The sequence below is a fragment of the Mesoplodon densirostris genome, chromosome 4 (genome assembly GCF_025265405.1).
Source record: "Mesoplodon densirostris isolate mMesDen1 chromosome 4, mMesDen1 primary haplotype, whole genome shotgun sequence".
Taxonomy (NCBI): Eukaryota; Metazoa; Chordata; class Mammalia; order Artiodactyla; family Ziphiidae; genus Mesoplodon; species Mesoplodon densirostris.
The window spans coordinates 97,364,232-97,380,999 of NC_082664.1; the positions used below are offsets into that span (position 1 = coordinate 97,364,232).

Sequence of the window (16,768 nt, forward strand, 5' to 3'; positions counted from 1 at the left end):
TAGTAATAATTCTGATTGTAAACACTTAGCATTTACTATGTGCCATGTACTTTTCTACATAAGTTATGTATACCCCCCTCCAATTTAATCTTCCCGACATCCCAGTGAGGTCAGTGCTATTATTATCTTCATTTTACGGCTGGAGAAACTGAGACACAGAAAACTTAAGTAGTTTGCTCAAGGACATACAGCAAATAACTGGTGGAATTGGGACTCAGACCCACACATTCTGGCTCCTGTGTAGATACTACCTCTCACACTAGTCCCTGAAGCATCTGGTTGTCACCAACAGTAGTGTGTAGTGTGAACGTTCATAATCACTGGAAGAGCTGTGGTCATTCACATATGTGGATATTTAAGATTATAGTTGGTATAGAGCGTGGAGTAAAAAATATAAATGTCTTTCCCCATTTGGCCAATTTATAAATTTGTGTATTTATTTGATAAAATATAATTTAAAGCATGAATGATGTTGTGGTTCAGTACTAGAGGTCAGTAACTTGTAAAGGGCCAGATAGTAAATATTTTAGGCTTTGTGGTTCACAAGGTGTCTGTTGTAGCAACTCAACTCTGCTGTTGCAGCAGGAAAGTAGCCATAAACAATATGCAGATGAAAGACATAAAAACAGATGATGGCGGATTTGCTAGATCAGTAATTAAAAATTTTTTTTTCTCCTTTTAGTTGCAAGAAGCACAGGATCGACGTACAGAGGCCATGAGATGTGCTGAGAAGACGCAGGATCACATCCAAAAGTACAATTTAAAGCAGCACAGAAAATAACTTAGTATAAGTATAGAGCAGATAAGCAGTATAGTATGAGAATTATATCAGTTATGACAATAAATACATCATTGTGAAGCTGGGTAAACATTTCAGCTTTGAGCTATTTTGAAATGCATAATTTTTCTCCATTATTTCTAAATTTTTCACATTATCCACAGAACACAACTAGAAAACGGCACAATTGCCAAATCATCTACTTTTGAAAATTCTAAGAACGTATGTAATTGAACCTGCAGGTGTTTGTTCAGAAACTGTGTGGTATTTTAAAATCTATGTGTGAGAATAATTATTTTAAAATATGCATTTTAGGCTTGAAATTGAAAATGCCAAGTTAAAAGCTACAGTCAAGAAGCAAGCGGACAAAATTGAAGAGCTTCAGAAAAACCTGTTAAGTACAAGTTCAGTAAGTCAATCTCTTAATTTCTGTCATGCTGAAAAGGAATTTTAATTTTTTTACTAGTAATATATAAGAATATTTTAGACAATATGAAAAGTCTCATTGATAAAAGAGTTTATTTTTATATTGATACTACTTGCTACTGGTAGCATAATTCCTCTTTGTAGAGGAAGTTGACTGAAATAATAAAATTGATTTTTATAGTAAGACTTTAATTAAAAAGATGGTGACAGTCCAAAAGCAATATTTTATATATACCACATTTTGTTTATTCATTCATCTGTCAATGAACACTGTGATTTTTCCACCTTCTGGCTATTGTTAATAATGCTGCTATGAACAGTGGTACACAAATATCTGTTTGAGTCCAGAAATTTGAGTAATGATTTGATCTAGAATTCTGAACTTCCCTTGTAATCTAAACCCTCCAGTGCTATTTTGAGAATGAATTACTTTTAATGTTGTAGTTCATTTTCTTTATCAAGAAGGAATACTAGGTCACTATGCAAGCATTTTTCTGTAAGGAATGTATTTTTTCCTTTCTTGGATTATATTTTACTTTATTTTTTAAAGATTTTTTTGATGTGGACCATTCTTCAAGTCTTAATTGAATTTGATACAATACTGCTTCTGTTTTATGTTTTGGTTTTTTGGCCAGGAGGCATGTGGGATCTTAGCTCCCTGACCAGGGATCAAAGTTCCTGCATTGGAAGGCAAAGTCTTAACCACTGGACCTCCAGGGAAGTCCCCCTTTTTTCTTTAAAAAAAGAAAAGAGATGCCAGTGAAAAAGTAGAAATGGCTGCTCAATCAGGGCCTTACATAGTAACAGATGCTCTTAGCATAGCAAGTTCAGGAACAGTTTTTCTCCCAGACACTTGAGTTAATCAGCCTTTCAAAGGTGTAACAGCCAGTCTCAGAAAAGACTGATGTGTAATCCAGGATTCCAATTTATCAATGTATAGTGAAAGCTATGTAACTATTTACCAAGCAGAAAGGGATTCTCCTATCGTTTCTACTCTCCTTTGTAGGGGAAGCTACCTATGATTTAAAAATCAGAAGATTCTATTGTGAACCCTAAGTTGGAGGGATGAGGTAGATGCACCTACCAACTCGTTTCTTTCCATCACAATAGTTAGATTCATGCAGTGTCATTATACAGATATACCTGTCAGGGGAACTAGAACATTCTATTGACTGGCCCTTCTTGTGTTCAAAGAAACATTGAAAATTATTTTTTCTAGACTTGATATGCATTAGTCACATTGTATTAGCATACTTTTCATACAAGTGACAATACAATATGTTGACAAAAGGAGTCTCATGTGAATGAGAGTGCCAGATGTCCCCTTACATTGTCAAACACATCTATTCGGGTATCAGAAATTGAAAATTTTGTAAGGATACCCCACACTGATTAAGCGTATTAAAAAAAATAATGAGGGATTTTCTGTAGATTCCTATAGAAATGAGTTAGGATTATGACATAGAATTATTGGCCACTTTAAGGTCTACACAAATCAAAAATTTAATGAGAGAGCTTTTCACCAACTCAGTCAGTAGCCCTGGCTTCTCCTAAAGTTCTCATCTCAGGAATCCCCAGGCCAGAGCCAACCTGAGTTAAGATATATGGTCAGCACAGTGTTGAGATGAAGAATCTGGGCTGGGAAGAAGAGAGAGCTCTAGCTGACTCAAGACTCCAAACAATATAGTTGAGTATTCACCTGAAAGAAGTGTCAGAAGACTTCCATAAGGTCAGGTCTCTATGGAATAGGAAATTATTCAAAAGAAAACAAGGGCAGGGACTTCCCTGGTGCAGTGGTTAGGAATCCGCCTGCCAGTGCATTGGACATGGGTTTGATCCCTGGTCCGGGAAGATCCCACATGCCGGGGAGCCACTAAGCCCGTGCACCACAACTACTGAGCCTGCACTCTAGAGCCTGCAAGCCACAACTACTGAGCCCATGTGCTGCAACTACTGCAGCCCACGTTCCTAGAGCCTGTGCTCTGCAACAAGAGAAGCCACTGCAGTGACAAGCCCACGCACCACAGTGAAGAGAAGCCCCCACTCACCTCAACTAGTAAAAGCCCACATGCAGCAACGCAGATCCAATGCAGCCAAAAAAAAAAAAAAAGGAGAAAACAAGGACAAATAATTGATAATCTGATCCTTGTGAAAAGCTTTCGCATTGTAAAAGAAAATAAAGACAAAGTATGCTGGTCAACATCCTAAGGGTGAGGGTGCCCCCCAAGATTAGAAAATAACACTACACTCAAAGTAACACCAATAAGGATAAACGTAAAGTGTCCAAGAATAGCTCTGTACAAGGATAATCCACACTGAGTAATGGCTCATGAGTGTGGCTGAGGATGTTGTCTATGAGGAGCAAGAAGGGGGAGAGAAAAGTACAGGTGATCTCAGCAAAGGGGTCAAGGCTGGAAAGGCAGGTTAGGGAATCTGGTACGAAGCCTTGAGATGTAAGGAGCCCTGAGAGAATTTAGAAAGAGGATTAGAAAGGGTCAAGGACTGAACATCAAGGGTTACTGTCATTCAGACTGAGGTGGGCTCAGAGGAGCAGAGGCAGAGTGTGGTCATGTTCGCGGTTGCTGCTGAGAAGTGAAGCAGGGTAAGGACTGAAGAAGAAACGGTTCTTGATGACCCTCAAAACTTTTAGTGGAGTTACAAGATTGAAAGTCAATTTAGTGTAAAAGAAGAGAATAAGTGATGAAAGATGAATTATGGATGAGACCATGCGTTAAAGAATGTAAGAGTTTGGGCTTCCCTGGTGGCGCAGTGGTTGAGAGTCTGCCTGCCGATGCAGGGGACGCGGGTTCGTGCCCCGGTCCGGGAGGATCCCACATGCCGCGGAGCGGCTGGGCCCGTGAGCCATGGCCGCTGAGCCTGCGTGTGCGGAGCCTGTGCTCCACAACGGGAGAGGCCACACAGTGAGAAGAGCGCGTACCGCAAAAAAAAAAAAAAAAAAAAAAAAAGAATGTAAGAGTCACAAAAGCCCAGGACCAGATGGCTTCACAGGCGAATTCTCTCAAGCATTTAGAGAAGAGCTAACACCTATCCTTCTCAAACTCTTCCAAAATATAGCAGAGGGAGGAACACTCCCAAACTCATTCTACGATGCCACCATCATCTTGATACCAAAACCAGACAAGGATGTCACAAAGAAAGAAAACTACAGGCCAATATCTCTGATGAGCATAGATGCAAAAATCCTCAACAAAATACTAGCAAACAGAATCCAACAGCACATTCAAAGGATCATACACGATGATCAAGTGGGGTTTATTCCAGGAATGCAAGGATTCTTCAATATACACAAATCAATCAACGTGATACACCATATTAACAAATTGAAGGAGAAAAACCATATGATAATCTCAATAGATGCAGAGAAAGCTTTCGACAGAATTCAACACCCATTGATGATAAAAACCCTGCAGAAAGTAGGCATAGAGGGAAATTTCCTCAACATAATAAAGGCCATATATGACAAACCCACAGCCAGCATCGTCCTCAAGGGTGAAAAACTGAAACCATTTCCACTAAGATCAGGAACAAGACAAGGTTGCCCACTCTCACCACTCTTATTCAACATAGTTTTGGAAGTTTTAGCCACAGCAATCAGAGAAGAAAAGGAAATAAAAGGAATCCAAATCGGAAAAGAAGAAGTAAAGCTGTCACTGTTTGCAGATGACATGATACTATACATAGAGAATCCTAAAGATGCTACCAGAAAACTACTAGAGCTAATCAATGAATTTGGTAAAGTTGCAGGATACAAAATTAATGCACAGAAATCTCTGGCATTCCTATATACTAATGATGAAAAATCTGAAAGTGGAATCAAGGAAACACTCCCATTTACCACTGCAACAAAAAGAATAAAATATCTAGGAATAAACCTACCTAAGGAGACAAAAGACCTGTATGCAGAAATTTATAAGACACTGATGAAAGAAATTAAAGATGATACAAATAGATGGAGAGATGTACCATGTTCTTGGATTGGAAGAATCAACATTGTGAAAATGACTCTACTAACCAAAGCAATCTACAGATTCAATGCAATCCCTATCAAACTACCACTGGCATTTTTCACAGAACTAGAACAAAAAATTTCACAATTTGTATGGAAACACAAAAGGCCCCGAATAGCCAAAGCAATCTTGAGAACGAAAAATGGAGCTGGAGGAATCAGGCTCCCTGACTTCAGACTATACTACAAAGCTACAGTAATCAAGACAGTATGGTACTGGCACAAAAACAGAAAGATAGATCAATGGAACAGGATAGAAAGTCCAGAGATAAACCCACGGACATATGGTCACCTTATCTTTGATAAAGGCGGCAGGAATGTACAGTGGAGAAAGGACAGTCTCTTCAATAAGTGGTGCTGGGAAAACTGGACAGGGACATGTAAAAGTATGAGATTAGATCACTCCCTAACACCATACACAAAAATAAGCTCAAAATGGATTAAAGACCTAAATGTAAGGCCAGACACTATCAAACTCTTAGAGGAAAACATAGGCAGAACACTCTATGACATAAATCACAGCAAGATCCTTTTTGACCCACCTCCTAGAGAAATGGAAATAAAGACAAAAATAAACAAATGGGACCTAAAGAAACTTAAAAGCTTTTGCACAGCAAAGGAAACCATAAACAAGATGAAAAGACAACCCTCAGAATGGGAGAAAATATTTGAAAATGAAGCAACTGACAAAGGATTAATCTCCAAAATTTATAAGCAGCTCATGCAGCTCAATAACAAAAAAACAAACAACCCAATCCAAAAATGGGCAGAAGACCTGAATAGACATTTCTCCACAGAAGATATACAGACTGCCAACAAACACATGAAAGGATGCTCAACATCTTTACTCATTAGAGAAATGCAAATCAAAACTACAATGAGATATCACCTCACACCAGTCAGAATGGCCATCATCAAAAAATCTAGAAACAATAAATGCTGGAGAGGGTGTGGAAAAAAGGGAACACTCTTGCACTGCTGGTGGGAATGTGAATTGGTACAGCCACTATGTAGAACGGTATGGAGGTTCCTTAAAAAACTACAAATAGAACTACCATATGACCCAGCAATCCCACTACTAGGCATATACCCTGAGAAAACCATAATTCAAAAAGAGACATGTACCAAAATGTTCATAGCAGCCCTATTTACAATAGCCCGGAGATGGAAACAACCTAAGTGTCCATCATCGGATGAATGGGTAAAGAAGATGTGGCACATATATACAATGGAATATTACTCAGCCATAAAAAGAAACGAAATTGAGCTATTTGTAATGAGGTGGATGGACCTAGAGCCTGTCATACAGAGTGAAGTAAGTCAGAAAGAGAAAGACAAATACTGTATGCTGACACATATATATGGAATTTAAGAAAAAAAATGTCATGAAGAACCTAGGGGTAAGACAGGAATAAAGACACAGACCTACTAGAGCATGGACTTGAGGATATGGGGAGGGGGAAGGGTAAGCTGTGACAAAGTGAAAGAGCAGCATGGACATATATACACTACCAAACGTAAGGTAGATAGCTAGCGGGAAGCAGCCGCATAGCACAGGGAGATCAGCTCGGTGCTTTGTGACCGCCTGGAGGGGTGGGATAGGGAAGGTGGGAGGGAGACGCAAAATGGAGGGGATATGGAAACATATGTATATGTATAACTGATTAAATTTGTTATAAAGCAAAAAAAAATTTTAAAAATTTTAAAAAAGAAGAAATAAACTTTTTGATAATAATAATAAAAAAAAAGAATGTAAGAGTCCAGGGCTTCCCTAGTAGTGCAGTTGTTAAGAATCCACCTGCCAATGCAGGTTCGAGCCTTGGTCCGGGAATATCCCACATGCTGCCGAGCAACTAAGCTTGTGACCACAAGTACTGAGCCTGCTCTCTAGAGCCCGCAAGCCACAACTACTGAGCCCATGTGCCTAGAGCTCATGCTCTGCAACAAGAGAAGTCACTGCAATGAGAAGCCCATGCACCACAACGAAGAGTAGCCCCTGCTCACCACAAGTAGAGAAAGCCCGCACGCAGCAACAAAGACCCAACACAGCCAAAAATAAATAAATAAAATTAATTAATTAATTAAAAAAACAATGTAAGAGTCTAGTAGCGGGGGTGAGGGAGAAAAAGGATGAGAGAAAAAGCTACAAGAATCAAGAAGAAGTTACTTTTTTTTTTTTTTTTTTTTTTTTGCGGTACACGGGCCTCTCACTGTTGCGGCCTCTCCCGCTGCAGAGCACAGGCTCCAGTCGCGCAGGCTCAGCGGCCATGGCTCACGGGCCCAGCCATTCCAAGGCATGTGGAATCTTCCCAGACCGGGGCACAAACCCGTGTCCCTTGCATCAGCAAGTGGACCCTCAACCACTGCGCCACCAGAGAAGCCCGAAGTTACATTTTTATTTAGTGTATAGAAGACTTAAACTTTACTTAAAGAGAAGAATTGTTAATAGAAATGGAGAAATTGAAACCTATGGAAGAATGCTTACAGAGAATGAAAGGCTTTATCTTGTGTTGGAATTTTTCAAAGATTATATGAATAAGATGTGATTTAACAAGACCTGGAATATCTTAAACCACTGATGAAAATGTTTCTAGGGCATCTTTAGAAACTAAAACGTAAATATAACCACTCCTTAAAAAACTTTCACTAACGTGTAAAAACCTCTGGGTTATTTATTTACTTATTTATATATTATTATTATTATTATTATTTGGTTGCTCCAAGTCTTGGTTGCAGCAGGCGGGCTCCCCAGTTGCAGCAGGTGTGCTCCTTAGTTGTGACATGCAACCTCTTAGTTGCGGCCTGCATGTGGTATCTAGTTCTCTGACTAAGGATTGAACCCAGGTCCCCTGCATTGGGAGCACAGAGTCTTATCCACCATGCCACCAGGGAAGTCCCAAAACGTCTGTTTTTAACAAATAAATTTTGGCAATTTAAATTCTAGAAAAATGATGAAAATGAAAAATCAATATAAGCTGTTTCAAGAAAAGTCATTATTTTTGAAATCTGTCCTTATTGGCATCAGGTTTATAAACTTGTTTCACTGTAAACGTATATTACTCATGAACTCATGAGAAGTAATATTTTTAAGAAAGAAGAGTAAGTCTCTAGGTTTTAAAAACTAATTAAAAAAAATTTTTTTTGAGGATGAAAAGGAGCAATTAAAGAAATATATTGAGTTAAAACAGTCTCTGGAATATAGTTTGGATCCAGAAATGAAGAAAAATAGTGAATTAGAAAAAGAGTTTACTGGGTAAGATTTTAATATTTCTGATAATTTCAACAATTAATTGATTTAACTATAATTTTGTTTTATTAAAACCTTAGATACAAATTCATTTTATATGTGTATATTCATACTTAAATCATCCATCCTATTTAAAAGTTTACTTTAGAAACTCACAGCACAATCTGAAACTGTTTTGAGTGCCCCAGTACTACAGTTCCTCTTTAATGATTTCTAAAACAATAACAATAGTGTGCCTTGCATATAGTAATGTCACTCAGCTCTTCATCATCTACCTTGAATTTTTATGTCTGCAAGATATCTTTGCTCTTTTTGGGTAATCCTGCCTTCTTTTAGTTGTGTTCTTCCCCTTCAGCATTCAAGTATTTTAATATCTAGAAACCTATTTGTGTCACTGTTTAACAACATCAAAAACTATCTTGATTTTGCTTATGTTTTCTTTCTGCTCTAAAAGTTTAGTTCTAAAATATACATACAAAAACATATGTATGACTTAAAGAATAATAAATTTAATGATCATGTTTTGACCACTCAGATTAAAAAAAATAATAATAAGAGTGTTTCCCAATGTCTGTGATGCCTCCACATGGCTTCCTTTCTGGTTATTTGCTGAGCACAGTTAGCCCTCAGCATCCGCAGATTCAACCAACCTCAGATTGAAGGTATTCAGGGGGAAAAAATTCCAGAGAGTTCCCAAAAGCAAAACTTGGATTGGCCTCGGGTGGCAACTATTTCCATAGAATTTATTTACATTGTATTTATAACTATTTATTGTATTAGGTATTATAAGTGATCTAGAGATGATTTAAAGTATACAGGAGTATGTGCTTAGGAGGACTTGAGCATCTGTGGATTTTGGTATTGTACTTATGGTTCTTCCCTGATTCTCATAAGTATTTTTCTCTCATTTAATTTTCTCTACATTGCTTGGCATTTTGTTAACATTGTGCTGGGCAAGATTTCTAGATCTCTTAAAACAGCTTGAAGAGACTGGTACACATTCTCTCTCTGCTGATTTCCTTTTTTATGAAGCTCAGCCTGGTTTTCTTCTCCATCAGCTCAGACTCCAAAGATTGTTCTTGTTTCTTTTTCTATTTTGAGTGAGTGAGTGTCGATGATTTTTTGTGTGTTATTTCTTTGCTTCTTGTAGAGGCTGTGGTCAGTAGGTACCAAAATGTCTTTTTGTGTCTCTTCAAAACATTCATATATGATATGCTCTTCTTCTTCAGCTTGGATACTGATGTCTGGTTTATAACTAGTATTTAATAATAAGTTAGTATTTCATATTAACATACTAAAAATGGATACTAATAACAGCTTCCTTATAAGAACCGTATAATATATGTATACACATACTATATTAACTCTTTACTTAGCATGTGTCATAAAATTTTTCTTCATATTATTTACCTAAGATTATAAGTTAGTTATTATGCTTTCAAACCATATTAGATTAGAACAGATGAGAAAGGATTATAATTTATAGAGTTTATTTTATATGATAGAACATATATCTGTTTAAATAGTTATTAATTATCTACTCTTAAAGAACTTGACTTATTCATTCTATGCATTTCTACAGACTTAAGAAACTCTTAAAAATGGCAAGAAGGAAGTTAAATGAATATGAAAATGGAGAGCTTAGTTTCCATGGAGATTTAAAGACCAGTCAAAGTGAAATGGATATTCAGATTAATATGCTAAAACATAAGGTAATTTTTAATCAGTTTTGGGACCCAAAAGTCACTTAATTGGGGGAAATATAAATCACTCCATGCTTTGAGCAGTGAAACATAGATTTGTCTCTTAATTTTTTAGACTTGATACCAGTAAAAAAGACAGCTTTTTCCTATATATTTTTTCCATAAAAAGGGCACACTGTTGACTGTGTCTTGAACCATGGCTAGGGATCTGAAGCTGAGCAGCACACCATTACCCCAAAGCATCCATTATTTTTTGGTGACAGCTTTATTGAAATATAATGAACATACCATGCAGTTCACTCATTTAAACTGTACAATTCAGTGACTTTTAGTATATTCAAAGAGTTATACAGTTATCACCACAATCAATTTTAGACCATTTTCATCACCCTAAAAAGAAACCCTATACTTTTTAGCCATCACCCTGTGCCAGTTTTCCCTTCCTCCTATTCCCAGCCCTAGTACCACGACTGTACTCCCTGTTTCTATAGATTTGCCTATTTTGGATATTTCATGTCAGTGGAATCACAGAATATGGGGTCCTTTGTGACTGCCTTCTTTCATTCAGCATAATATTTTTAAGGTACATCTGTTTTGTAGCGTGGATCAATACTTTCTTTTTATTGCTGAATAATACTCATTTGTATGGACATACCACATTTATTTATCCATTCATCAGTTGATGGACCTTTGGGTTGTTTCCACTTTTTTGGCTATTGTTAATAATGCTGCTATGAACGTTCATGTCCAAGTTCTGGTGTGAACATATTTTTTTCATTTCTTTTTGGAATATACTTATGAATGGAATTGCTGTATCATATGGTAACTCTGTTTAAACTTTTGAGGAACTGCCGTACTGTTTTCCAGAGTGGCTGCACCATTTTACATTTTTATCCAAAGTGTGTAAGCATTCCAATTTCTCTACATGCCCGCCAACACTTGTCATTACCTGTCTTTCTGATTATAACCATCCTAGTAGGTGTGAAGTGGCATCTCATTGTGGTTTTGATTTGCGTTTTGCTGTTGACTAATAACGTTGAGGCATTTTTCATGTGCTTATTGTCTATCTGTGTATCATCTTTGAAGAACTGTCTATTCAACTTTTTGCCCATTTTTAAGTTGGATTGTCTTTTTATTATTGAATTGTAAGAGTTCTTTTTGTATCCTAGATACAAATCTTCGATCGGATATAGGATTTTCAAGTATTTTCTCTCACTCAGGAGTTTGCCCTTTCCCCTTCTTGATGGTGTCCTTAAAAAACACGAAAGTCTTTAATATTGATGAAGTTCAGTTAGTCGATTTTTGTCTTTTGGTGTCATATCTAAGAATTGCCAAATCCAGTCATGAAGATAAACACCTGTGTTTTCTTCTAAGAATTTTGTAGTTTTAGCTCTTGCATATTGACTTAATTTCTACATATGGTATGAGGTAGAGGTCTAATTTTATTCTTTTGTATGTGGATATTCTGTTGTCCCAGTACCATTTGTTAAAAAAACTATTGTCTCATTCAATTATTTGGCACTCTTACGATCAGTTGGCCGTAAATGTGGGGCTTTCCTTTTACATCCTCAATGGTAACGCATTGATCTATATGTCTGTCCTATGCCAGTATCAAGTCAGATTTTATGAGAATTCTTTCTTCGTCATCTTGCATCTTACCAGTTGTTTTATGTAATAATAAAAAGTCAGTGTAGTGGAATGTCTTTAACTCTACTTCCGTGGAGGTTTTTTGCCTCTTGAAGGAGCCTGTGGCCAGCTTATGCCTCACTGACCCCATGACACAATGGGAAGTATGTTTACAAAGGTAAAGTCCACTCCTTTTTTTCTCCCTCCATTCAGACCTTTAGTCTCTCACCCAGTGCCTCCCACTTCACTCCAGTTTCCATCAAATCTTGGTCACGAGATCCGCTGACTTCGTCTGCTATCTGCTTCATTATGTTTAGCTCATTATAATTCATAGACTCATCCATAGGTTTCACCATCTAGGAGAAGATTAAGTCTGGGCTGTCAGCTTTCCTCATTGGAAGTCTCTCTAAGCCATCATGTTGCAATTCACAATTAAATCATCTTTTGATGTGGTTCTTGTGTATAACACTCATGCTGACCTTGTTCTTGACATAGATCCTGCATTCTCAGAAACCACAGTTCCCTGTATCTACCTTCTTTGATTGAAAAAGAAAGAGATGCATAGCTGTACTTTATAGCTTAACACATAATGAATAGAATAACTATTTCATCCCATCCAAAGAAAATTTTTTAAGAGTATAGCTGTTAAAAACCAGGTAGGGCTTCCCTGGTGGTGCAGTTGTTAAGAATCTGCCTGCCAATGCAGGGGACAATGGTTCAAGCCCAGGTCCGGGAAGATCCCACATGCCATGGAGCAACTAAGCCCATGCGCCACAACTACTGAGCCTGCACTCTAGGGCCCGCAAGCCACAGCTGTGGAACCTGTGTGCCACAACTACTGAAGCCCATGCACCTAGAACCCGTGTTCCACAACAAGAGAAGCCACCGTAATGAGAAGCCTGTGCACCTCCACAAAGAGTAGCCCCTGCTCGCCGCAACTAGAGAAACCTGTGCACAGCAACGAAGACCCAACACAGCCAAAAATAAATAAAATAAATAAAATAAATTTTTTTTAAAAAGGTAATAATTTATCTGGGACAAATAATAGATTAGTAATTTGAATTTCAAAGTTTCAAAGCCAATTTGTATGATATAGAGAAGCACTGTGGTACAATGTAAAAATGAGATATCCTACCTTCCCTTACAAACAAGCTTTAAGTAAGGTAAAGGAAAAATTGTATTTAATTATATACTGCCAAAGGACATTCCATTTGTTTTACTACTGAGAAGATTAAAAATGCTTCCATGATGTTTTATTTCCTCTCTGAGGAAAGGACAATGAAGATTGAGTCCTAGATTAATACATATTCAAAGTTGCCTATCCCTTAGAATTTCAGTTAATTGAGATGAGGTAAAAAAGTCTGATTTTGGTAATTAAACTGACGATTTCTAGTTGTTTTTCAACTATTATACTTCATATGTCTCCTTGCTTACCAATCTTCCTTATCTTCAAACTTGAGGGGAAATTCTGAAGAGGCATACCTGCCTATTTGTAAGAAATTGTAAGTGAAGGGAACCTGCCCAAAACTTCCTCCTGAATAGTTCTTAGGTCTTTCTTCTAGTTATCTGCTTCTTCTCATCAGCATTGTTTGTCATTTTAAATTAATCTCAACATTTATTAGATTCCAGTTTATAGGAAACCAATTTCTACTGTGTCTAAGTTATGTTTCTTATTATCTCTTTTTTTCATCCACTTTTCTATCTGTTTTTTCCTAAAAATCTCCTCAAAGTTTAGTAGCTGAAATAAGCAACATTTATTTTGTTCACAATCTATACTTAGGAAAAGCATAACCAGGACAGCTGGCCTCTCTTCCCCTCAGTTGGAACACCTACCCTGAACACCTAGGCTCTCTTTGTGGCCTGAGCTTCCTCACAACATGGGGCTGGGTTCCAAGGTTAAGAGCCAGGAAGAAGCTGTGTTGCCTTGTCTAACCTCGCCTTGCAATTCACACAGCATCTCTTTCACCATATTCTGTTCATTAGGAATAAGTCACTTATGCTTGGCCCATAGTCTACCTTTTTTTATGGGATAATTTTTTTCAAAAACTTATGGATACATTTAAAAACCAGCATAAACTACCCACTGGCCACAATTTTTATATTCCTTCCACATGAAGAATACACTTATCCCTACTCAGTTCCCCCACAAGTCTCAATTGTTATGGTGTCAGGCTCAGGCTTGATTCCAGGATCTTACCATCTTTCACCAGGTACGGATGGGGATGAGGCTCCTAGGTGTGGTTTCTAGAGTATAGCCCCTTGAGTACCAATCCTCTCAGTACGAAGACTTGAGAACTAAAGGGACAAATTTTCTGCCACCCACATACCCAACATTCTGTTAAACTGCTAAAGACTCTCCCCTTCAGAAATGGAAAATGGAAGACATGCTGGTCCATAGCAGTTCTGCAATACAGCCTGATACCTGCTGCCAGCTCTGTGATTAGGACTTAGTCCCGACCATGGAAGTGATTCTCCTTTTCTGTACCCTCTGAGCTCTTTGTTCTGTCCTTTTCATAAGAAATGACCTGTGTTTGCAGCTAAGTAGTGTTTCTCAAGCCAGCAAGGGAAGAAAATGACACTGAAACCTGGAGGAAGGGGGACTTACAGAACTTCTAAGAAAATCCCAGAGGCCTCTTGTCATTTTGTACTGTCTTGGTCTCTGTTAATGCAAGCTAGCAAGCAGTGTTTTTGCTACCACAGTTCTCTTTAAAGCTTTGAATGTCCTGTGAATTTTATTGGGGTTCATGACATTGGAAAAGCTACCCTCCCAAATCTTTTTGAGATAAGCTCTTCCCCTTGGGCTTCTTGTGAAGCTGTTGTAGGATGGTAGGACGGGAAACTTTGTAGGATGATGCCTTTAAAATTCTTATGCTTTTTTAAGATCCTTAAAGGAATTTGAGGCACCAACTTAAGTCTTTCCAGGGTGTTAATAAAGGGTTCTACAGTCTTGGCTTCATCTTTAGACCATGTTTTCCTGGCAGCACCCTAAATCTGATCTTAGTCCAGAAGCTATTTCTCTGTTTTAGCATTATTTGGGCATGTGGAGATACTGTAAATGGGATACAGATATTTGAACCCAATGAGTCCTGGATCCTTTATATTTAATAGTCTTTTTTTTAGCTTATCCCTCTCATCAGTTTTACTTTCAGCTGCTTTGTAGCTAGAGTCCCCCTCCCTCCAGGTTGCAGTGTCATTTTCTTCCCTTGCCTAGAAGCTGTCACCTTCAGCCTCTTCAAGGGCTGTCAGGCTTCCATTAACAGTCTTGCGAAGCCCTGAGAATTTCGTGAGATAAGTGTCAAAGAATTTGTAGACATGTTTTTTTTTTTTCTTTTGTTTTGTGGTACGCGGGCCTCTCACTGTTGTGGCCTCTCCCGTTGTGTAACACAGGCTCTGGACGCGCAGGCTCAGCGGCCATGGCTCACGGGCCCAGCTGCTCCGCGGCGGCATGTGGGATCTTCCCGGACCAGGGCACGAGCCCCTGTCCCCTGCATCGGCAGGCGGACTCTCAACCACTGCGCCACCAGTTTCAAAACATGTAGACATGTTTTTAAACTACCACATCCACTTGCCTTGTCTTACCAAATAATCATTCTGTCTAAAGGGAAGTAGTTCTTACCAACTCAGTGTCCTTGAAATTCCAGCAAGTTTTTTTGTTTGTTTTGTTTGGTATGTTCTCTTATTCTGTGGAAAGTAACAAAGCATTGCAAGAATTAATGGCATTTTTTTGTTCAGAAAAATGTATGGATCATCTCGCTAAACTATTACACTGGGAGATGTGATTTCTCCTTAACCCTGTGAAGCACTTCTCCTTGGAATGCAATTCAAATTAGCATAAAATATTTGTAGTTCAGAAAAAAGGCTTATGGCATTAGAAGCCATATTTACAAGACTCATTAGAGTCTGACTTTCCGAGTCTTATTTTGGGAGGCATTTATTAATTCAGCCCTAAATAACTCAATATGATATCCCTAAAACTTTAAAAATCATGGAGGGTTAAGATGGGAGTGGGGAAGGAGTAAGAGGCTTTCTACTAAGAGGTGACTTATAGTCATTTTATGGAGGAAAGGCATGAAACAATAGAAGAATAAAAGTATAAAATCAAATGCAAATTTTGTGTAACAATGATGACAGTGAAGGATATATATTTGTGGCTCTTGGTGGTTTGAACTTTTTTCTTCATTTTCTTAGTAATTCAAGGTCCTACACACTACAATATAGACACCATTTTATTGTAACTGAATTTATTTTAAAAGTTAATACTGGTTTCGAGTTATGCTATTTTCAGTCTACGTCCCTAATTACCAAGCGATTTTATTTTATTCATGCAGATTGATGACCTTACAGCAGAACTGGAAACTGAATCTTCAAAATGTCTACATCTGGGTGCAAAAAATCAAGTTCTTCAACGGGCGTTATTATCTATAAAAGTAATGCAAAAGAAATGTGAAAAACTAGAGAAGAATAAAAAGAAGTTGGAACAAGAAGCAGTGAACCTCAGAAGTCATATAGAAATGAATATGATAGAACACAGTCAAGTAGAGCAGTATAAACGGGAGGTTGAAGAAAGAGCAAGACAGGATATAATAGAAAAATTAAAAGAAGTCAACCTATTTTTACAGGTTAATTTTTTGATCTGTAATGTGCTTTAATTCACTTCACATTTATAAATTACATTTCGGATGTATACATTTTATATGTTTCTTCTACTTCCCTTATAGCAGTTTGTTTTCTAAGTTTCTGGAAGGAAGGTGGCATTTGTTTCTCCCTTTAAATATTTCAGTTTCCATCATTATTCTCACTAAATTGATCTTTCAGAACGATTCTCACTAGGGAATCATTTTATTTTTAAGACCACCTGGTATAAAACAAAACTATTAGGATGAAAAGAAAATATTATGATTTAGAAATTGTACTATACTCTTGGATTATTCTTAGCTGTATTGTTCAATTTAAAAATTTTT

The 16,768-nt window shown here is 37.6% G+C and overlaps 1 protein-coding gene across 1 annotated transcript in view; it reads left to right on the plus strand.

Moving 5' to 3' along the window:
* Positions 1-16,768, plus strand: part of LOC132488541 (ankyrin repeat domain-containing protein 26-like) — a 64,915-nt gene that overhangs the window by 37,431 nt on the left and 10,716 nt on the right. Inside the window, 5 exon segments of the mRNA XM_060096839.1 lie at positions 683-753; positions 1,094-1,187; positions 8,378-8,484; positions 10,061-10,190; positions 16,136-16,426. Of these exon segments, the coding sequence (XP_059952822.1) occupies positions 683-753; positions 1,094-1,187; positions 8,378-8,484; positions 10,061-10,190; positions 16,136-16,426 (693 nt within the window).